A 22,171-nucleotide genomic window follows, 5' to 3' on the forward strand; every position below is an offset into this window, starting at 1 on the left:
GTTGTAAGAAAGGATGAAATTCACTAACATTTCATTCTAGATTATAATCAGGGACTAACTACTCCTGTATTGGTGGTAATGTTGGCTTAGTTTTTTCACAAATGTATTTTGTCTCTTCCCTTACTAGTTCTTGACTCGTTTGATTTTTGACTCCTTTGAAATGCTTTACTTTTTTTTGCATTGTGCAAAGGCATGGCATTATGAATATTGGTACACATGTTAAAGAAAGATTAGCTGGGGTGTGTATTACAGTATCCATTATAGCAGCCATTGTTTTTGTTTTTGTTTGTAATTTTTTTCTTGCGTTTGGAACCTAAAGGAGGAAAAGAACTGACGAAAAGGTGAAAATAGATATTGATATACAGGGAAGAAAGTTCCGTTGCAGAATAGTTTTTGTGAAATTGATTCTATTAATAATTGTAATCTGACCTATTTCCTTTTCCTACTCTTTTCTTGTCTGTAAAAAATTAAGGACTTCCTGCAATTTTCTGCAAATTCAGAAAATTAAGATAGCAAAGCAAACTTCATAGTAAGATACTATTGCTTCCAGTGATCATAGCTCCTGTAATGAAGAAGTGTTCCTGTTGTTGCTGAGAATGACTGTCTTTTACCCAGCTCCCTTGGTCATTATGATTTCACTTGATATGTCTCCACTGCAGTATCGGTGTCTCCACACTGTTTATCAGAATGGCGGATGCAAAATATTGCACGGGACTCTGAGAACAGTTCCGAAGAGGAATTCTTTGATGCTCATGGTTCGTAATACTGAATAGAGTAACATGGTTCCACATTGTATTTTGTTTCTGAGAAGACTTGAGTTCAGACTCAATTATAGATGACAAGTGAGCTACTTTTGGTTCCAAGACTTGGGATCCCAGTTATGCAGAAGCAGACCTGTAAGAATTAATTCTTTGCGTATGTATTGAGAGTTGGGTTTATATGGATTTATATGGTGAGGGAATGGTCAGAATCTCTTATCCTTACTCTTTGAAAAGAGGTAGTATGTCCATACATGAAAAGATGGTTCGTAGCTTAGTTGTTAAATGCACATGAGGGTTTTTTTTGTGTGTGTGTGTATATGTGATCAAGGTCATAGGAAATATAGGAAACTACCTTCCAGAAAACCAATCCATTATTATCAATAGGTAGGTCAATAACTTTTAATAATTTTAGATAGAAATCTTTTTGATTCCTATTTTGTGAATCCCAAATGTTAATTCCAGGGATTTAAAATTTCTGCTTACAGATCATGGATTCTAGTAGAATATGTATAGGTGGACATATACGTATAAGCTCATATATTGGAGTTCTTGGTGCTCTCTAAGCTTGGTTGTTTGCTTGCAGACATTTCATTACCTACTGAGATATCATTAACAATGTGTGTGTGGTTTGCTCTTTGTTTACATATAGTAGCTTGCCCTGCCAGTTCAGTTGTGTGCATTTTTTCCTTGGTAATTCCTTGATTAGGGTATTCTTTTCTGTCTCTTTGCCTGGTGTTAATCCTTATCTGGGTTTCGGCTGCTGGAGAGGAAGTATTCTAGTCGCTTTGTTTTCTTCTTAGCATTTATAGTGCCTCTTTTGAATGTAAATGTGGTTTATTACTATGTATCTATTGGTGGCTGAGTTGTCTGAATATCAAGCACTCTGCTAATCTTCTGTGTGTTTGTCCTACATAATAGCTATTACAGTCTTTGTACAGCAACCCACAGTAACCCAAGTTCTCCATTACCAAAGTAACAACTCAACCTCTCACAAGAGGAACTATATAAGAATATTATTTCAGATGTAAATGCATTGCGTGTCTTTTTCCCCACTTGGAGCCGAACCCAGAAGGACATTTCCTCCAACAATGGCAACACCAAAAAAAGAAACAGACCGCCTATACATCAAAATAGTCACACAGCTTTGTTTAAAGGTGCCTGACCACTTAACCCACTATAGCACAACCAGCAGAAGCTTCAAAAATGGGGAGCATTAGCATACATCAACACCAGAAATAACCACCTGACAACTTTCTGTAGCATATGGCCCAACTACAGGTAGCCCTTAGGTTGGGACAGTAATTTTTACTGGAATTTCCATCACTAAGCGATATGGTTATAAAGCTCAATACAGAGTGAGTGCATCACTAAGTAGTAGCAATCTCTGTAGTTCCCATTGCCATTGTTAAGGAAGGATAGTGGGTTGTTAAGCAGGCACCACCTCACAACTTCCTACCAGCTTCCAAGCAAACTCAGTGAGGAACCCAGCAGAAAGTTGTCAGGTGGCTTGCAAGCAGCCCAGCCAGTAGATAAGTGGTTGCTGCCAGATGAGAAAGGGAGCAAGGAGATGTATGGATAGCCGAGGAGGCCTGAGTATGGTGGGGTTTGGGGTGGCTGCAGCTGCTGCCAGGAAGGAGGTTGCCAGGGTTTGTTCTGAGGCAGCGAAGCTTGGGGAGTGTATCCAAGTAGCAGGGAGGCACAGCACAAATGCTGTGGGGCTTTGGATGGCTGCTGGTTGAGAAGGGTGGCTGGGGAGGTGCTGCATGAGTACAAGAAGGCTTGGGAACGGCACATGAAAGGGAGATGCACCACAAGCTTAGGGAAGGTGCGTGGGTAGCTGACATGAGCACAGAAGGCTGAGGGAGGGTGTGCAGGTTGGGGAGGCTTATCTAGGCAACTTGCAACATTCCTTTCCATCTTTCACATTGACTTTGTGGGCATCCAGCAGGGGAGGTTGCAAATTGTAATCATGTAATTGTGGAACATTCCCAACTGTCATAAAAGTGAGCCAGTTTCAAAGTGCCCATATGGCAATCATATGACTGTGGGATTGCTTAGATGGCCAGAACATTTGAGTACTGATTGTTATCACCTCTCATTCAGTGCCATTGTAACTTCCATTGTTAAACAAGTAGTTCTTTACCTAGGACTACCTGTCAGCCCTCCAAAACATCTTAAGAAAACAAAAAGACCCAATAGCCCAAGAATTAAAAATGAGTCATCTACAAGCTTCAATACAAGCACTATGCTGCTGTGTAGGGCAGATTAACATCAGACAATCAGGCAGAATACAATTAAGGAACTACCAAGGAGAATACCATACCTCACTAAAACTGGCAAGGCAAACTACTGTATACACATAGGGAGCAAGACCTACAGTACTCTCACTGATGTTATTATCTAGTTGGGTAATGGAATGCCTGCAAGCAAACAACCAAGCTCAGAAAGCACCAAGGACTCCATAGATGATAGATTGCAAAGCTAGAAAAGAATTCTTCCTATGAATCTGGAGGACTGTTAGAGACATTCATCTAATGTGCCTTTCTTCCTTTAAAAATTATCTCTTCTTTGTTAACTCTGATTCTTAACCATGGTGGGCATTTCAGTGTATTTGCAGTGACTAGACTGCATGTAACCCTTTTTCATTTTAGAGGATTTGTCTGACAGTGATGATGTGTTTGCAAAGGAAATCACTAAGTGGAATTCAAATGACTTCCTTGATACTCTGGAGCGACCCAATGAACGGGATGAGGTTCTAGGTAAGAGAAATACATTTCCATGCTCTACGACTTCTGCCCTTTCTGACCTCTAGAGTCTGTTATTGGTCTTTTGCCTTTTGCCACCTTGCACTGAGTGCAATATAAATTTCCTTTGCAGTTGATGTGACTGGAGCAGCCAAGTCAGATAGTGATGGTGCCCCTGTACCTGGCCCACCAGAGGTGAGGAAACCCATGCCTGCAACACAGCATTGCTATTTCATGGCCTTAAGTTGTTGTGGCCCCAAGCAATCGGAGAGGGCTTGTGATGATTACAGGATTACTGTTGCCATATCCTTAGCCAATTTTTCATATCCTTAGCTGCAATACATGGTCACATTTAACCCCCCCCCCCCCGCCCCGGATGATACACACCACCTCCATCAGTGGATTATTTATTTATTTATTATTTATTACTTGAACTTATTAGTCGCCCCCTCTCCCCACAGGGACTCGGGGCGACGTACAAAAGTATTATATAGCGTACATTCTCACAGTGCCTTGTTGCCTTGTTTCCATAGGTTGGCTCAGAAGGGCTCTCTGGGACCTGCCGTATTCATGCCCTTTTCCTGATCCTCCACAGTGGCAACATCCTAGACCAGGGTGTGGGAGAACCAGGCTCCAAACAGGCTGATGTGCATACACTCACTGCTACTTTGGACTCAGTCACCCGACTGCACTTTCCTGAAGCATTGGGGCACATAGCATTACGCCTAGTGCCCTGTCCACCGATCTGCTCTGCTGCCTATGTCCTGGTCTCCAAGTAGGAAGCATGGTTTTTTTTTTTTGAGTTGCTAAAGACTTGATGTGAGTAGTGCTATTTGGCTGTCTGCCTGAGAAACCAAGAATTGCAGGCACCAGGAGTATGAAGGGGCTTAATGAGGGCAGTGGTACCCGCTTCATCAATATTGTTTTTTGTTCTGAGAACTAGAAAAAAAATATGAGACCTGATCTTTGCACTAGCTTGGGTATGGTAGAGGCAAGTAAAATACTTGAAGTATGTGATGTACCACTCAGAATGAAGACCCAAGAAGGTGAACTGTGCTTTGGCCCAACACTAGAGACTTCTGGGCAGGACTTTCCAGGAAAATTATGTTTTGTCTTTTCAGAATTAGTCTCTCTTTCTTCAGGTGCTCATAGCTCTGGATATTGGGCTAAACTCTTACTACAGGTCTTAATTTCAAATGATTGCTGGCCCGTGGCCATTTCTTAAGCTGCGTGTGGAGAATGCCTTATTTTGTCATTGACATAGTAGATGATTGGTCTTTTAATCCCCAAGCATGTATATTTTTTAAAAAAAACACGTCATTGGGTGATTATACATGGGGGATAGTTTCATAGCTCTCTCTACAGAGCCATGCCTGTGTTTTAGATTGTGTCTTGACGTTCCTTTCAACTCGTCTTTCCTAGACTCAGCCCCTACAGCCACGATGGCGACAGTCTGTCCAGTAGCCAAGATCACATTCCACTGGCTGCTTTGCCTCTGCTTGCAACCTCCTCGGGCAGTTATCAGAGCGCTGTGGCAAAGGTCATTTCCCGTACCAACCAGGCTTATGCCAGTTTCATCCATTCCCCTGACGGCTTGGGCTTCTGTGGCCAGGTTAGATTGCTGGAAATTTTTAGAGCTTGCATAGGAAGTTGAAGGCAGAAATCTAGAACAGAGGAAGAAAGATCTTTAATTTCAATGTGCCCACATGAGCCAATGGAAAAGACATTTAGATCTGCATCCTGTTCAGTTTTTTTTTTCTTTTGAAATAGAGCTGTGATGTTTATTGAAAAAGTAATTCAGAAATCACTGAGATAATACATTACAAAGATCCATTCTTTTTACAACATGAACATTTGCAAGATGATTGAGGCCACCATAACAATCATAGCAATTGAGGTCTTCAAATCCCTTATGATTTCAAGGTTATGTATTTCCCTATAACCATAAGGATAGGAGCCTATTCCCATCTAACCATGCAATGGTTGTGCACTATGCGGAACTAGAAAATTTATTTTCTAATTTTAGAAATTAGAAAATTTATAATTTAGTAATTAGTAAATTAGTAATTTTGTAATGCCACGGCTGGCTAGGGACTTCTTGGAGTTGACGTTCAGACATCTTAAAGTTGACAAGTTTGGGAAATGCTGCTCTAATATGCAGCATATTTTCCAGCTACTCCAGTCATAACCATTGTAGAAAAGAGGTAGAATATATATTTTGGATCCTTTCTAGTTTTCTTGACAATTTAGCAAGAAAGAATGCTGATGCCTTGAGTTTCTTCTATTAGCAATTCATCTTCATCTCTCCCAACAGGTGCTGCTGATTGGAGACTGTGTTGGGGGTATCCTGGCCTTTGATGCTCTTTGCCACAGTCGTGCTGGTGGATCAGGAAGTCATGGGAGCAGCCGTCGTGGCAGCATGGTCAGTTCCCAAGCCCTGGGATAGTGCTCCTTACCTGTGATGGTGTTCTCCTTCCGAATTGTAAAATGGGCAGAGGGATTACATACTGACGAGGTGAACTGAAAATAGCTGAAGAGGAGCAATATTTTCTTCTGACTTCATTCTAGGGATGAACTGCCCAAGTATGTCTGCTCTAGAATGCAATGTAGTAGATCAGTCAAGCGTCCTGTTTCTTTTTAGCTGAGATCAACCGCACGGGTGGCTAATATTTTTTTTTGTAGCCAGGAGGCACAGCTGTTTCAAATTCTGAGGGCTAATTAAGAGAGAGAGGGGCAATATTTTGTCATGGTTACAATTTGGTTTGCTAAAAGAGGCATCTTGTGGCTGTTGGAGTGTTATGCTGCTTGTTTTAGTGACCAATCATGCTTCAGCAGCTTGCTATTAAATTCTGTAAAAATAATTGGGTAACTTTCCTGCGGTCATGATTTACCCTTTTTTGCCTAAAGAAAAGGCATTCTAATTTCCTGAGCAAAAGGGAAACTTCTCAAGCTTCCATGTTTCTTTCCAGAATGCTGATCTCCTGTCTCCAGAGACTTCTATGGTGCGAGATCCACTGCTCAAGAAGCCGGAACCATTGGGGGGGATTGGCCGTGTCAGTCCTGAGCCAGGAGTACTTCCTCCTACTCCGAAATATTGCGATAGTGTAGCTCCAGAGAGTGACTCTTTACAACAGCAACAAATCTTGTCCAGGTGAGAGATTAAGGAATCCAAGGCTATAAAGCCGAGATGACTTATTAGGTATCGTTTTTTCAGTCATCTGAGCTGCTTGTTTGCCAGTTGAGAACAGGAGGTCAGCTGAATTGCTCTCAGTCTTCTAAAGAATTTCTCTAACCCTAAGTAGCATACTCTAAGGAGTCTGTTAAACTTTTCACACTTGGAGGAAATGTAGTAAAATCATGGGTGCACAATCTAGAATCCTCAAGAAGTTGCTGAATCCCAGAAGCGTTATATTCTGTAATGCTGACAAAAGGTGGAAATAAAGAGAAGAAGAGGATGACCAGGAGCAAGATGAATGGGTTCAAGTACAGCAGCAATGGCTGCATCATTGCAAGACCCGAAGGTTTCGCGTTAGGGGAGGATCCTCCTGAGAAAAATCTGTTTATTTGATCATTAGGGATTGATACTGACTTGATGGCATATAATTAAGAAAAACTGAGAGTGGTAATTCAGCAACATGTGAAGACTTATAATATTGTGCTGCCTTTCTCCCTGGAAAGGCAGAATTTTGGAAGACAGCTATGGCTACTCCTTGGTTGTGTAAGAAGTTGCTGTGGTAATAATGTTGTAAAGATCACTGGAGTTGTGCAATGTACAGATCTGAACTAGGCAGAGGTGCTTTGGATCCAATACAGTTGCTCTTGCTGTGCTGGGTGGCTGTTCCTTAAAGTCATGCATTTCTTAGGGCTTACACAACTCATTTACACAACACTACAGTAAGTGTGACCCTCCTGGATTTCCAGTATTCTTTCCCACTTCAGATCCAAAGGCTGTATGTCTATAGTTAACAATAAGAAGGATGCTGAAAATTGTAGTTCAGTAACTCTGAATCAATTGGGCTGGAGAAGAAGCTTCTTCGGAATGCAACATTTCTGTCATTAATTTTAATTTCCACCCTATAAGTGTTGCACTCATTAAATTTCTTTTCTTTCTTTTTTTTCTAATTGTTATTGATTTTCCATTTACCATCATGCATTCTTAGTTTCTTTAGAAATTAAAATAAATGGACAAATGTAATTTGTGGACTACTTGGACTTGGTTGGGGGCTGTTTGTATTTTCTATCAGGGACATGATTTTACCCTCCTCTTGTCTTTAGCCTGCAGTCTAGCGTGCCTGCCTCAGAAACAGAAGGAGACCCTCGACGGAGCAGTAACTCTTCATCTTCGATGGTGGAGACTTTTGAAGGCCCTAGCATGGTTGGGAAGCTGGAGTTTAAAGTGTCTGGTTTTTTCTTATTTGGCTCCCCTCTGGGATTGGTACTTGCACTTCGTAAGACAGTAATGCCCGCCCTGGATGGTACGGAAATGTTTACTTCTTCCATCTTTCTGCAGTTCATCACATTTTCTGCTTTTCTCATCCATTGTAGACAGCAGCAATCTACACATTGGTTTGTGTCTTTCAGTGGCTCAGATGCGACCGTCCTGCGAACAGATCTATAACCTGTTTCATGCTGCTGACCCCTGTGCCTCCCGCCTGGAACCTCTACTAGCTCAACAGTTTCATGCCGTGCCTCCTTTTGGGGTCCCCCGCTATCAGAAGTATCCCCTGGGAGATGGCTCATCCACTTTATTAGGTGAGGAAAATGGTGAAGTCCAGGCACTAAATAATGGACTCGAAAGAGCTTTGGCCTGACCTGGGAGGGCTCTGTTGCTTCTTTTCTTTTGGAAATATGAAAGTGGAAGGCTGGGGCTGTAGTGTAAGGGATGGAGGATGTTTCAGATGTGGTTCTGCACTTCGGGAACTGCAGAACACAAGATTTGGTTCTCTGGATTATAATATTACGGAGTACGGTGGTGCATTTGTTTTAAATCTATGACACAAAATAAAGTAAAATGCATGTTTTAGGAGACATCGTTTTGTTCAATAACAAGGGCTTCTATGTTGTTTTCAACCATAGGCTATAACGGAGCTGAGGGGGAATAATATATAACAGGGGTGTCAAACTCACATTGTCACTGTGGTGTCATGTGACGTATCGGGACTTTTCCCCCCCTTCGCTATACCAGGCATGGGCGTGGCCAGCGCATGATGCATCCAGTTTGAGTTTGAGAGCCCTGATATCTAAAGAGGAATTCTCTGGAGTCAGTCTCATAATTCAATAGAGGAGTTTGGTAGAGCAGCCGTGTCCCTTTACCCCTTTGCTGGGAGGATGTCACATGTTTATATTATTTATTTGTAGCCGCTGCATCTATTTCTAAGTGGAAAAGCTCCCAGGGTGGTTTATTTAAGCTGACACGGAAAAAGGGAAGAGAGAGGGACAAAGAGGAAAGCAAGCAAAAGGTCAACCACATTTGAAATTACAACTGGAAAGTGCTTGACTGTTTGGAAGGGAAACAGCTTAGGAAGAGAAGGAGCCTGATGGAGCTGGTCTTTCATCACTTAGTCGTTAATTAGCCTTGCTTCCTATTTATTATCCTGCAGTAGCGGTATAATAAAATATTTTGTCCTTACATTGAAAATCAGCATGGAACTGATGGTAATGGTGTGAAGTAGACATCTCTGAATAATAGATTTCTATTTGTAGGGAATGTTATAGGAAAGGACATAGAAGTTCTCATCTCTGGTCTGACATGATAACCACCACTAAATTCTGCTGCATGCGCTGATTGATATGCAGGGCTTCTCTGCACTTGAGGCTAACCGAGACAGAAACATGTTGTGACAGAATCTGTATTGCTTTTAGTGTCCTCATGACATTGCCTGCTTTGGACCCCCAGCCCACGAGTGAGGCAGTGTTAAGCCCTTTTAACTAGACTCATGTCAAAGTAGTGTTTTTCCTTTTATGCCAGATCTGTTCAGAGGGAGCTTCTTCTACAATTCTTCCGTATGCAAATGATTAACCAGCAGCTTTTGAAAGGTTTTATCTGTAAAGCCCAAGGAGGAAGTCTACTTCCTTTCTCAGAATGTATATTGAGTCATTTATAATGATAGGAGGGGAATTTCCTTTCTGTTTCTTTTTTTAGCTGTCAGCAGTATAAATTTGAAACTTCTGAGTAGAAATGCGTAATTTATTTTAATTTTATTCCATTTTTTTTCTTTTTAGAACTAACCTTTTAATTACTTTCCTGTGTAATTGATAGAGGTAGATGGAGTATGCACGTGAAAGGAAGTGTATATGTGTGTGTGAGAACTTTTAGAATGCTGCATAAATTAAGAGGAACTGCAGATGTGCTTTTGACTGGTGACCCCAGTGCTCCTGAGGAATCCTCTACATTCATCTGCCATGCTAAGGAGCCTTTCACATTTGCCTGTCATGCATTCTGATGCCATGCTCTGTTGCATTGAGACATCTGCGGAAAGGAAGCTGAGCAAGGAGTATTTCTTGAGGAATTGGAGCCTAGCAAGAGAGACAGTGCTATTGTAGGAGAAAGTCCATAGAAACATTAGTGTGTTTATTATATTTACATATTGCATAATATTATACATATATTAACATGTCATTCAGCAGCTCAAGACACTCCCTTCTCTTGTTTTCCCTCAAATAACCCATTGAAAGGGTTAGGCTGAGAGGTGAATGACTGGGCCAAAGTCATCCGATGAGCTTGGGAGTGAACTAAAACTGAGTTTCTCTGATCCTAATCCAGTTTTCTCCCCCACTACATCGCAGGATCCATGTCATGATTGAAACTACTGCTATATTGTGTGTGTATGAGGGGTGTGTGTGTGTGTGTGTGTGTGTGTAGTGTACATGTACTGATTTCCTTTTAAGGAGTGGCAACCTTGTGCTGTCTTGCTAAGTTAATTCCGCAAAAGAAATTATGAGAATTATAGTTCCAATACAGCTGGAAACAATGAATTTAGAAAAGGCTGGTGCTGCAGTACAGTAACGGAGGATTGGAAATATGCCATCCCTGTGTTCACCTCTGCTTACGTTTCTCCTTGAACTAGCCGACGCCTTGCAGAGTCATTCTTCCCTCTTTGTGAGTGAGCTAGACCTTGTGACACCACCCACTCCAACAGGTGCATTTGGGGGCTTCTGGAAAGGAAATGAGGGAGCTGCAAGTGACAGCACTGCAACCAGCACCAATGAAGTTGTCAAGAGTGAGTTACCTGCTGCCTTTTTATACTAATTTCCTCAAAACCAGATTTGACTGTGCATCTAGTCAGCTTAGTGGGCCATTTGGTATTATGAATCCATTTGCTGATAGGAAAGGCTACCATGAGTTTTCTACATTTAAAAAGCATTATTTTCTTTTAGACATTCTTATTTTTGGCAGGTGGAGCCCTGTTTTAATTGCTTTAGGCTTTACAAATAATAAATATTAGAAAATGTGTCATCTAGTTATTCAGTTGAAGTGCTGCAAAGCTATATATCTTTTACTGTGTCTCTCTTGTATCCCTGAGGCTGGTATATAAAGCTGTTCTTTCACATCAGCCGTTCAGAATGAACTGCCTGCTCCTTGAATAGATTCATTGACGATTCAAGCAGAAATCTGAACAAAGGTTCTTGTTTCTGTGAAGCAAACAAGTACATTTTGCAAAGGTTGCAATTTATTCTGGTGCCAAGAAAATACTTGTTCATTGAGTGGGAAACCCAAATTCCACAGTGTTGCCATAAGCTTGGCCACACTGGGCCACTTTATGTCACTTCTGGAGTGCTCAGAAACATCCAAGGGCCATTATGGTGATTAAGAATGTAGTTCTGGGCAGACCTGGGCCACTTCAATTTCTGGCAAACGGAGCAGAGTGTTATAAAACAGTTTTAGAAGTTTCCGTGGAAGTTTTGATAACTATCATCAAACTAGATATGATGTTTAAAGAATATTTGTATTAAGCATGTGAGGTCTGTGTGTTTCTTTTAAACCCCAGTCATTAGTTGGAAGTAGGGAGTGACGTCTATCAGAATTTAATCATTAAAAACAAGGTTATAGCTTCCATTGAAGTGGAAGAATAGAACATTGAATTCCTTTGCCATATCTGTACTAATGCTTAGAAATTAATGCTAATTGCACTTTTAGGCAACTGCAGCTTAAAATTAAAGATGCATTTAATGGCAAGTCAGGGGACGCAGTGGCTCAGTGGCTAAGATGCTGAGCTTGTCGATTAGAAAGGTCGGCAGTTCGGCAGTTCGAATCCTTAGCACCGTTTAATGGAGTGAGCTCCTATTACTTGTCCCAGCTTCTGGGAACCTAGCAGTTCAAAAGCATGTAAAATGCAAGTAGAAAAATAGGAACCACCTTTGGTGGGAAGGTAACAGTGTTCCGTGCGTCTTTGTCACTTAGTCATGCCGGCCACATGACCACGGAGACGTCTTCGGACAGCGCTGGCTCTTTGGTTTTGAAACGGAGATGAGCACCGCCCCCTAGAGTCAGAAACAACTAGCACATATGTGTGAGGGGAACCTTTACCTTTATGGCAAGTTCCCTATGATCCTTGAGTCTTTTGTGATTTTTTGGGAGAGTGGGGGGAATAAATTGAAAAAGTATTCATCAGAGTGTTAGTGAAACTGTTCACCAGCTGCTGTTGAGCTGAGATTTCACTTAGAGTCACCTCCTTTGGCTATTACTTCCTTCTGCTTTTCCTTCTGCACATAGGCAATATTAACTTGCTGGAAAGAAATAGATATTACAGTATTTGTGTTACCTTGGGAATGAGCTTCCTCACTATAGTTCTGTTCTAGCATATGTCACAACATGGATATGGTTTACTGCTAGTCAGTATTGTTCCTAACCTTCTGGAGAAGACAACAATCTCCCACGTTGTAACTTTATTCATGTATCTTGATAAAAGCTATTGAAGAGACATGTTTTGCTGGCTTTTTAAAAAAATGCATTGTTCATTTCTGTTTTGTCAAACATTTTGAGGTCTTAGTCAGTGTAACGTAATGCTTCTATCTTGAGTATACTAATATCTGCAAAGGACTAATTGCTTTGATGGATCCACTATATCTGTATTAATGTTTTTATATAGCTTTATAAGATGAAAGATACGGTGCATTAATGCATACAGGGAAAAAGTTCCTTCACCATTTCTTTTTCAGGGATTGTTTTCCCTTGTATTTTGAATCTCCGTATGGTTTTTGAAGGGTAAAACATAGAGAAATGTAAGAAAAGGATGACCAATAAAAGCAGCCAAACCTGCCAAGGACCTTGTTATCTATTCTAGAGGAGGAGAAAGGGGGAAAAAATAGGGGCATCTTCAGGGGATTGTGCTAATATGATTTCTCCTCCCCTTTGGTCTAGTTCTGGATCGTTGGTGGGGTTCAAAACGCATCGATTACTCTCTCTACTGCCCCGAGGCACTCACAGCCTTTCCCACCATCACCCTGCCTCATCTTTTCCATGCCAGCTATTGGGAAAGTGCTGATGTGGCTGCCTTCATCTTACGCCAGGTGGGCTTTTGCAAGCAAGATAGAAATTGACGTGTGTATGTCCTGTGGAACTGGTTCCTTTAACGGCTTGATTTGACCAGAGGCAACTAAGGGAGCTTCCCTCAAAAGCAGCTTAAAGATGATCTGGGATTGTCTTTCAGGCCATCAAGCAAAGAATCACTGCCAGACTGCTATAGGCCTTGCAAGAAAAGAACTCGCATCGCCCGCCTCTCTGGGCAAAAAGGAGGATGAAATAGATTGCTTCCAGGCCTATGCACCTAGATATATATCCCTGTGGCATCCTCATACTCTGTAATGCCTTGTTAAATGCAAAAGGGGGAAAGAGTATTTCTCATGAAAAAATAAAGGAAGGAATTTTCTTTCAGTTTTTAAACACCCCATTATTGAGTTGGAAATACATGGCCTCATCTCTTGATCATGTCTATCATCATGGGATCATAGAAACCTGAAACGTCCTTTGAAATGATGCAGGATCCCTTTTGAAGCAGTCTAAGGTAGAAGGCATAGAAATCGAGGCTGCTTTGGTGGCTAAATTTTACCTTAACAGGTCAGGTCTAGATGGAGTTCTGAGACTCATCTAGTTTAGCGGCTAAATGATGTGCTTAGATTTCCAAATGTTGTACACTTAATGCTTAGCATCTCCATCCAAAAGAGAAAGACCTTTTTGTCTTGAGTTCCCGGAGAGCTGGAAAAGCAATGTAGTACAGATAGTCCTCTACTTAAAACAGTTCATTTAGTGACTCTTCAAAGCAGTCAGTGGCACTGAAAAAAGTGACTTATGACCGTTTTTCACCCTTAAATGACTGTTGCAGCATCATGGTCACGTGGTTAACATTCGGATGTTTGACAGCTGGCATGTATTTATAACAGCTTGCAGTGTCCTGGGGCCATGTGATCCATCTCTTTTGTGACCTTCCGACGAGCCACAAGGGGAAGCCACTTAACAACTGTGTTACGAACGGTAGTGATTCCCTTAACTGTGAATGCAAGAAAAGTCCTAAAATGAGGCAAAATTCACTTAACAAATATTTTGCTTAGCAACAGAAATGTTCGGCTCAATTGTGGTCCTAAGTCAAGGACCATCTGTGGAGAACAACCATGGCCCAACTGCCCTAGGTTTTATTCCAGTGCCCCCTTCGTAAGACACACGATACGCATCCCACTCCATCCTGCTACCAGAATTTCTATTCCTCCTCCCTGTTTTCTAATTTAATAAAATTATAATCGTCAGCGGAAATCTTTTTAAAATCAAAATGCTTTTAGCATTTTCCCTTTTCTTGAGTCACAAATGGGGAAAAACTTGTAAGCAGGAAAATGCTTGCAATAGTGGGGGGGGGGGGGGAGGCCTGTTTTGCTGCTTTTCTGCATACACCCACACAGTTGCGTTGGTTTCAATACGCATGCAATTTTATGTTTAAAGTTAGATTCTGCTGTGTATAATTGCAGGTGTATTATATACAGTAATTGCACAGTCTGTTACAGGGCATAAAACTGCTGCACTATTTCCCACGGCTCACAGAATTATAGCCTTTTACTTGGCTTTATTTTGAAGCGAGCATTTGTTTATAACTCTACAGGTGTTCATGCAGCTATACATTGCATCAACAAAGAAGCAGCTTTTGTGAATACCCCTCTACTTACTGCATTATGCTGCGCCTTTTGGCATCGTTGGGTATAATAAAACATCAGTGACCTTTAAAACTTTGGCTGCTTCTCCCAAAATTTCAATTCTGTACATTGCTATGTGGCCCTTAATTTTGTATTACCCATCATAGATTAAATGCCATATTCATTAACAAGTGCCAACTCAGCAAAAACGGCATTTGGAAAAATACCAGGAAGCAGTGCCTCAGAGATAATAGGGATCCCAGCGCTATTCTGCCAAGGCTAGCAGAAGCAGCGCAAAGGTGCTTGCCTTGTCCGCGTTTGCAGCAATCTAGGTGCCGAAAGTTAAGGAATTGTTCCTTTTAAATAATGGCCACATATTAATGGAGGGCGAATCTTGTCCTTTTGCCCGGTATTTTTCGAAGCCTAGAATTTACAGTCTTTGATTGCAGGTGATTGAGACGGAGCAGCATCAAGTGACCGAGAATGAGGAGAGCTCGATCTACAGCCCAGCATTTCCCCGCGAAAAGTGGCAGCGTAAACGCACGCAAGTGAAGATCCGGGTACGAACCTGCTGTGGCTTCCCTCGGCTTTTGGGGGTCTTTTTTTGTTTTTTTGTAGTTTTCAGGGCATGTGTTGAGGTGTGGCTGAGGTTGCTCTACTGGCTTTGTAGGATGATACACAATGTGATCCTATTTATTTTCTGCTGGTAATGTTCCTGAATCCATCACCAGTGTTGACCTCACCTTGTTTGCCTTTAACTCCCCTAAACTTTAGAATACTCATTTTGATTCTGCGGGAGCGACATACTGTTGCTGCAATTCAAAATCTGATTTTACTTAGATAATATATTAGGTTTTTGTTATTGAATGGGAGAGTTACTTCACTTTTATAACATCTTGAATTTTTTTAAGTTCAGGTTTTAGCCCCTGAAATAAATTAGCAGCAAGCTGTGTGGGATGTGATGGTTGTGAGCACTGGCACCCAAAACACGAGCTCTTGGCAAACTAAATGTAGGGTCATATTGCTAAATGTAGGATGAAAATTCATTTACTCATAGTACATAAAAGGTGATAAGCTGCCTTCTCTAGTGGAATATAATGGTTGTTTTATTAGTAAGGAAAACTCAATACAAGATATCCCTATCATTCCTATGGCAGCTGATTTTAATATTAATGATAGCATTATATTGTTAATCAAATTGGCACACAACCAAGAAAAACAGGACCTGTTCTGCCCCACAAACATCCTTCTAAGGCAGTTAGAAGAACAGATAGCTATCATGTAGTAAGATTCTCCTGCCCGCTCTAAACAACTCTTCGTTGTTGCATGAGTTCCGTTCATGAGTTGGGATCCAAGGTATTTAAATTCTCCAACCAGCTCTGTTGCAATCCCACTGCAGTCATCCATTTCTTGAGAAATTCTGACATGATGAGGTTAATAATGTCTGGCTTTTTGTTTCTCAGAATGTGACAGCAAACCATCGTGCCAGCGATGCGGTTGTATGTGAGGGACGACCCCAAGTTCTTAGTGGGCGCTTCATGTATGGTCCACTTGATGTGGTAACTCTCACTGGAGAGAAGGTAACCAAGGTTTTAGTTCTAGGGTTGATTTCCCATGGACAAGTGACTGCATATTTAAAGCTGAGCCAAGACCATGGGATAGAATGTGGCCGCCAGAGGGATTCTTAACGTTTTTTGGGGAAAACCTCCCTAGTTCTTTTGTTTAGGTGACCCAGACAGTTGCCTGGTTGTCAGGAGACCTACCGTAGAACCAGTTTTCAGATCATCTTAGTGCGAATTCCTCATTTCTCCAGGGTTAGAGCTGCGTTGAGGTCATTAATGATATGAGCCTGGAGCTCATCCATAATATGAGCTAGCAGTCTAAAATGAAAAAAAAAAAAAAAAAAAGGGGTGGGGGGGGGAGTGTTTGAAGGAAGCCATTCACATTGAAACTGTGGTAGACAGCAAGTGTTGTATCCTAAGAGCAGGAAATAATTTGCAGGCAAAATGGAGTAGATGTAGTTGGAGTTGCAATATGAAAAGGCCACAGACCCTGGAGAAGGCAAAGAATAGACATTTTTCCAGAAGGACAGAAGTGCAAGAAAAAAGGTAGTAGAAATTAAGTAAAAGTAAGTTTAAAAAAAATAGAATTTTGCCTGTCTCCTCCAGAGTAATGAATATGAAAAGGTTATAAGAATATGGATTTTTAAAAACCAACTTAATGTAGGAGTGAAGGAAGGGTTTGTGTTCTTTCCTTGTAATAACAGCTGTAATTTAGCAATTTCAAGGTGTTATTTGTGGCTAGCAATGCAGTATAACAGTACATGCAATGAGGTGAACACCGCCCTGATCTTCCTTTACAGGTCGATATCTACATCATGGCGCAGCCATTGTCAGGGAAGTGGGTACTTTATGGCACAGAAGTGACAAGTGGTAGCGGGAGGCTCTCTTATACCCTTCCCGAAGAGAAGATGCTGGGCATTGGCATGTACCCTATCCGTATGGTGGTGAGGTGAATGCATGGTAGATCCTTTCCTGTGCTTGGTCTTTTGAGCAGCTGCCTCTGTGCCAGATATTATATCGGTTGCAGCACTTGATTGTGGGGTGTGATCCTCTGGACCAGAACGGTTCAAATTTGGCCTTGACAACTATTTAGCACACAGGTTCAATTGTTAGAATCCAGTTGCCTGCCAGTGAAAGTGAGCAACTGGTGGCTCTTTAGATGTTGCTGAACTGCAATTCCCAGCAGCCCCGATCAGCATGGCCGATGTGGGGGATGCTTGGAGGTGTACTTCACCACAGGATCTCTGCAGGTTTATAGTTAATAGTTGAACTGCTTGGCTTTTTTCTTTGGTTTTCTACACTACAGGGGGGGGACGACACCCTCCCTTGCTTCTATCTTCATGGCTTGTTTGAATGCAGAAGTTGAGCATTTCTGATTCTGACTGTGTAGGAATATTTGCTTTTGGGCTGACACTTTTCTGTCTCTCCACAGAGGTGATCACACCTATGCTGAATGCTTTCTGACAGTGGTAGCTAAGGGCACACCTTGTGTCGTCTTTAGTATTGATGGCTCCTTCACAGCTAGTGTCTCCATTATGGGCAGTGACCCCAAGGTACGAGCAGGTGCTGTTGATGTGGTAAGGTAGGTGAATACCCCTCCTTAGAGACTCCTTGTATTTCTTTGAACCAACTTGATCGGCTGTTTCTCTTTCTTAAGGCCTCCAAAATCTGTCCCAGGACTATAGAGAAATCCTTATATATGTTACATTCCTCAACTGAGATACTCTCTAGTATGTTTCCACATTCTGTAAATCTTTTTCTCCCAATATTTAGCCTAATTAATTTTTTCTATTAAGTGAAAATATTTTTAAAAGATGTTTAATAAGTTAACACAGTATCAGAAAAGCTATTTAAAGCACCAATTGGAAATAGTTCTGCTGTTTTCCTTCACACTTGCCAGCTTCCATATTTGTCCTTGCCAACATGCTGTCAAAATGGATTTCTTGGAAGAAGCTTTGGTAAAAGCAACTGGATGTTTTTTCTACTTTAAAGTAGCATTCTAACCATCCCTGTTCTTTTTATGAAAAGGGAAGAGATAAGCATGTCTGCTCACTTTCTGAGCTTTAATAAACAGTCTGGTAGTTGAATATAGATAGTGTTTTCTATGAATCAGACTGGATTCATACCAACAATATGAGCATTTGTTACAGAATGCAGATTCTTTTTATTGTTCATTGTAGTTAATCAAATGAAAGGATGTCTTTATATAAACCCCAAATTAAAAAATGAAGTTTATTGCAGTGAGGGAGAATTCCTCCAAATGTTGGACCACAAATTGTAGATTTTTTAGCCGACATAGCAAACTCACTGGTATCAGGTTGCTTTAAGATAGGGGTGGACAACTGTGGATTTCAACTTCCAGAATTCCTGAACCAGCATGGCGGCTCAGGAATTGTGGCAGTTGAAGTCCACAGGTCGTGAAGGGGCCATATAGGCGGTCCTTGACTTACAACCATTTGTTTAGTGATCGTTCAAAGTTACAACGCCATTGATGTAAGTGACTTACAACTGTTTTTCACACTTAACAACTGTTGTAGCAGAGGGGGTATTCAGCAGGTTCTGACCAGTTCTGGAAAACCGGTAGCGGAAATTTTGAGTAGTTCGGAGAATTTGTAAATACCATCTCTGACTGGCCCCGACCCCATCTATTCTCTGCCTCCCGAGTCCCAGCTGATTGGGAAGGAATGGGGATTTTACAGTAACCTTCCCCTGCCACCACCGCCAAGCCACGCCCACAGAACTGGTAGTTTTTTGAATCACACCACTGCATTGTAGCACCCCCAAGATCACATGATCAAAATTTGGACATTTGGCAAGTGAGTCATATTTATGATAGTTGCAGTGTCCCGGAGTCACGTTTTGACAAGCACAGTCAATGGGGAAGCCAGATTCAGTTAACAATTGCAGTGATTCATTTAACAACAGTGTCAAGAAAAGTCATAAAATGGACCAAAACTCAACAACTGTCGTTTATGGTAGCAACAGAAATTTGGGGCTCAGTTGGGGTTGTGAGTTGAGAACTGTACCTGTAGTTGCCCATGCTTGCTATAAGATATGGGCAATGGCCATGGAGGGGATTTGTGCAGACTCACAGTGGGAGGAAGATGGGCCACTCAGTAACTCTTCACCTCACAGTAACTTCTGTTGTTCAGTGTCAGTGGAGCATGAAGGAAGGTTCTAGTGATAACTGTTCCCTCTCTGACCCTTTATGACTTTTCCAGAGGCAATAGATATTTATCATCCGTCTCACCAGTATTCTTTGAACATGCATTGATGGACCCTTGGTCTGGTCACTCAACAGGACGTTCTTTAAGGAACTAAGATGCAAAAATGTTATAAACACAGCATGACCTTTTGTTAAGCTTTGTCATAATTAGTTCTATCTTCATACTCTAGACAGGGGCAGGCAATTTAGATGTTATAAACCCTTTGCTAGGGTTATGGGAGTGGCTAGGGTTGACCGTGCTAAGGAGAAGTATCCTGAAATATTTGGAGAACAATAGGTTTTCAGTTTGTTTTCCAGAGATAATTTATCTTTCCCTCTGCTTTTACAGGCATTGGCAAGATTCTGGTTTCATGATCATCTACGTGACAGGGCGTCCAGACATGCAGAAGCACAGAGTGGTGGCTTGGCTTACCCAGCATAATTTCCCACATGGCATTGTCTCTTTCTGTGATGGCCTCACGCATGACCCTCTGCGCCAGAAAGCTGCCTTTCTACAGGGCCTTCAGCAAGAGGTAGGTAGCCGCTTGTGTTCTTGCACTACCAGGAGAGGCATACAATGGAGAGTCTACTGTGGTGTAACTGAGGGGGCTTGTGGAAAAAGCTGGAGAAGGGGAAGTTAGTGAACAATGGTGCTGAGGTGGCATAGTAGAGCCCAACTCTCAGAGGGACATCTTTCCCTGGTTTTGCTATGTAACACTCTGCGGGAGAGGCCTCATGGCGTTGCTTATCTGGGTGGCACATGGGAGGGAGACTTTTCTCACATTGCTGCCAAGTCAGGCTGTGTAACTCTGGAGGTGGGTTGGTTCATAATAGATCTGAAGCGTGTTAAGTGTAAAGTGTAACGTGTGTGTAACAGTGCATTAATTTCACCAGGTCTTGAGTGGCTAATTAGTGTCAATATTCATTTTAATTTATGGACTTGGTACTTTCTGTATTTTAATTATTATTGCACTTGTATATTTGCTTGAATAGGAAGGGCCTAACGTTAATTCTAAAATGTCTTTGTTTATTTCTTGTAGGCAGAGGTCACTATTGTAGCTGCATATGGTTCCACCAAGGACATCTCAGTTTATACCTCTTTAGGGATCCCTTCATCCCAGATCTACATTGTGGGTCGGGCTGTGAAAAAACTGCAAAACCAATGCCAGGTATGGAGTTGGCTCAGCTACTGCCCTTCCCAACTAACAGAGGGACTGAAATGTGCAAGTGCCACATTTTGATAAGCGCTTCTGCCCCCCCCCCCCCCCCCCGCCCCTCGCGCAGAGGCTGTGGCTCATTCAGAAATGGGTGGGCCGGGTAAAAGCAGGCATTAATTGCCTTAATCTTTTCCCCTTGCAGTTCCTTTCAGATGGCTATGTTGCCCATCTAGCCCAGCTGGAAGCGGCATCCCTCGCCCACTCACCGAAGGGAACCACAAGGCCCACTTTGGGCAAAGGCAGTTATGGCTGCCCCGCTCCTGTCGACTTCCTGCGCAAGCAGAGCCAGCTGTTGCGCTCCCGGGGACAGAGCCAGGTGGAACGAGAGGGAACCGGAAGTGCCCAGCCCCGAGCCAAAATCCGGAGTGTCAGTCTGAAGCTGGAGAGTGAGGAGTAAACCCAAGAGGGAAAGTCTCTGCATTTTCTTACTTGCAGCAGCTGATGCTCTGATTGGGCCTGTAGAGGCCACAGATGGGAGAGAAAGAAGCTAAAAACACCATGCAGATAGAGAGAGGGGGAGAGAGAGAGAGGGAGAGAGAGAGAGAGAGGCTCTGCCTTGTCGAGGCCAGAAGCTGGCAGACAGTGCCGCTAGGACGAGGAGGAGAGAGCTTCTGTACAATCCCAAAGAGTTTTCCATTCCCATTGGTCCTGGTTCTTGGCTTCTGTTTGTGGTCTTCACTGACCTACAATGCAGCCAGTGTTCCTGAACTCATGCCCCCTAGGGATGGGTGGAGGGGAAGGGCGCAATGGGAATCCATTCTCCCCTTATTTAAACCGTGCTATGTTGTTCGTGAATTCCTTTTTTTCCAGAATGTGAGGCCTGTTAAGACTGGGTTATGCCCATTCTCCCAGCCTGTTCATAGGTGAGGCAGTGGCCCCCATAATTTCTCAAGTCTTCCCACAACCCTGTCCAGTTTAAGGTAGGGTGGATGGTTCAGAAAAAAAATGCCTATATCTATATATCTATATATCTCCATATATGGATTCCAGCATGGCCATTTCACTTCCGAGGCTGAGCGCCTTGCTCCAGCCTCTACCTCATCTTGCCTATACCTTGTTGGTCATTGGATTATCTGCATGATACTGCCTTTCTGTGCATGTATTGTGTCCGGAATGAGAGCACAGGAGTGTCAGGTTTAAGGATGAATCTGTACTTCCTTTCTGGACATTTGGGGTGGGCGGGCGGGGGGGATTTGCTTCACAGTATCCAAATAGCTGGGAAGTAGAGGCGCAGAAAGAAGAACCCTGCTTTGGAGGACTTATGGGAGTTTTGCGTTCTTTCAATGTGTTCACAAAACAATAAAATTTAAGTATTAAACATTGTAAATGTCTTGAAGCAGTTGGGATTTCTAGTTCAACATTATTTTAGGTAGAGATGAATGCTCCAAAATAGGAAACTAAATTCTGCCCCACTGATCTACGTGTGTGTGTGTGTGTGTGTGTGTGTGTGTGTGTGTGTTTGTGTGTAAAACATTAAAGCAATAGCAAAAGGTTGGAATTTAAGGAGGAACTCACTTTCACTTCTCTTTCGTTCTCCACTGAAATGGGAAAGGTAACAATCATT

At 42.2% G+C, this 22,171-nt stretch overlaps 1 protein-coding gene across 9 annotated transcripts in view; it reads left to right on the plus strand.

Annotated features, from left to right (window-relative positions):
- Positions 1 to 21,801, plus strand: part of PITPNM1 (phosphatidylinositol transfer protein membrane associated 1) — a 30,668-nt gene extending 8,867 nt beyond the window's left edge. For 7 of the 9 annotated variants that reach the window (XM_081936229.1, XM_081936228.1, XM_081936227.1 and 4 more), the window contains 18 exons: positions 660 to 755; positions 3,413 to 3,520; positions 3,639 to 3,700; positions 4,039 to 4,280; positions 4,928 to 5,117; positions 5,820 to 5,927; positions 6,475 to 6,656; positions 7,781 to 7,980; positions 8,087 to 8,257; positions 10,573 to 10,725; positions 12,867 to 13,015; positions 15,073 to 15,183; positions 16,087 to 16,203; positions 16,986 to 17,134; positions 17,618 to 17,767; positions 19,740 to 19,923; positions 20,431 to 20,559; positions 20,750 to 21,801. In XM_081936229.1, the coding sequence (XP_081792355.1) occupies positions 660 to 755; positions 3,413 to 3,520; positions 3,639 to 3,700; positions 4,039 to 4,280; positions 4,928 to 5,117; positions 5,820 to 5,927; positions 6,475 to 6,656; positions 7,781 to 7,980; positions 8,087 to 8,257; positions 10,573 to 10,725; positions 12,867 to 13,015; positions 15,073 to 15,183; positions 16,087 to 16,203; positions 16,986 to 17,134; positions 17,618 to 17,767; positions 19,740 to 19,923; positions 20,431 to 20,559; positions 20,750 to 21,004 (2,756 nt within the window). In that variant the 3' untranslated portion in view covers positions 21,005 to 21,801. Of the gene's footprint in view, positions 1 to 659; positions 756 to 3,412; positions 3,521 to 3,638; positions 3,701 to 4,038; positions 4,281 to 4,927; positions 5,118 to 5,819; positions 5,928 to 6,474; positions 6,657 to 7,780; positions 7,981 to 8,086; positions 8,258 to 10,572; positions 10,726 to 12,866; positions 13,016 to 15,072; positions 15,184 to 16,086; positions 16,204 to 16,985; positions 17,135 to 17,617; positions 17,768 to 19,739; positions 19,924 to 20,430; positions 20,560 to 20,749 lie in introns of those variants that run through there. The other 2 variants (XR_014173869.1, XM_081936231.1) reach the window with 2 other exon arrangements.
- The last annotated feature ends 370 nt before the right edge of the window (positions 21,802 to 22,171 follow it).

This window comes from Natrix helvetica (genome assembly GCF_964273705.1).
Source record: "Natrix helvetica genome assembly, chromosome: 1".
NCBI classification, from domain to species: domain Eukaryota; kingdom Metazoa; phylum Chordata; class Lepidosauria; order Squamata; family Natricidae; genus Natrix; species Natrix helvetica.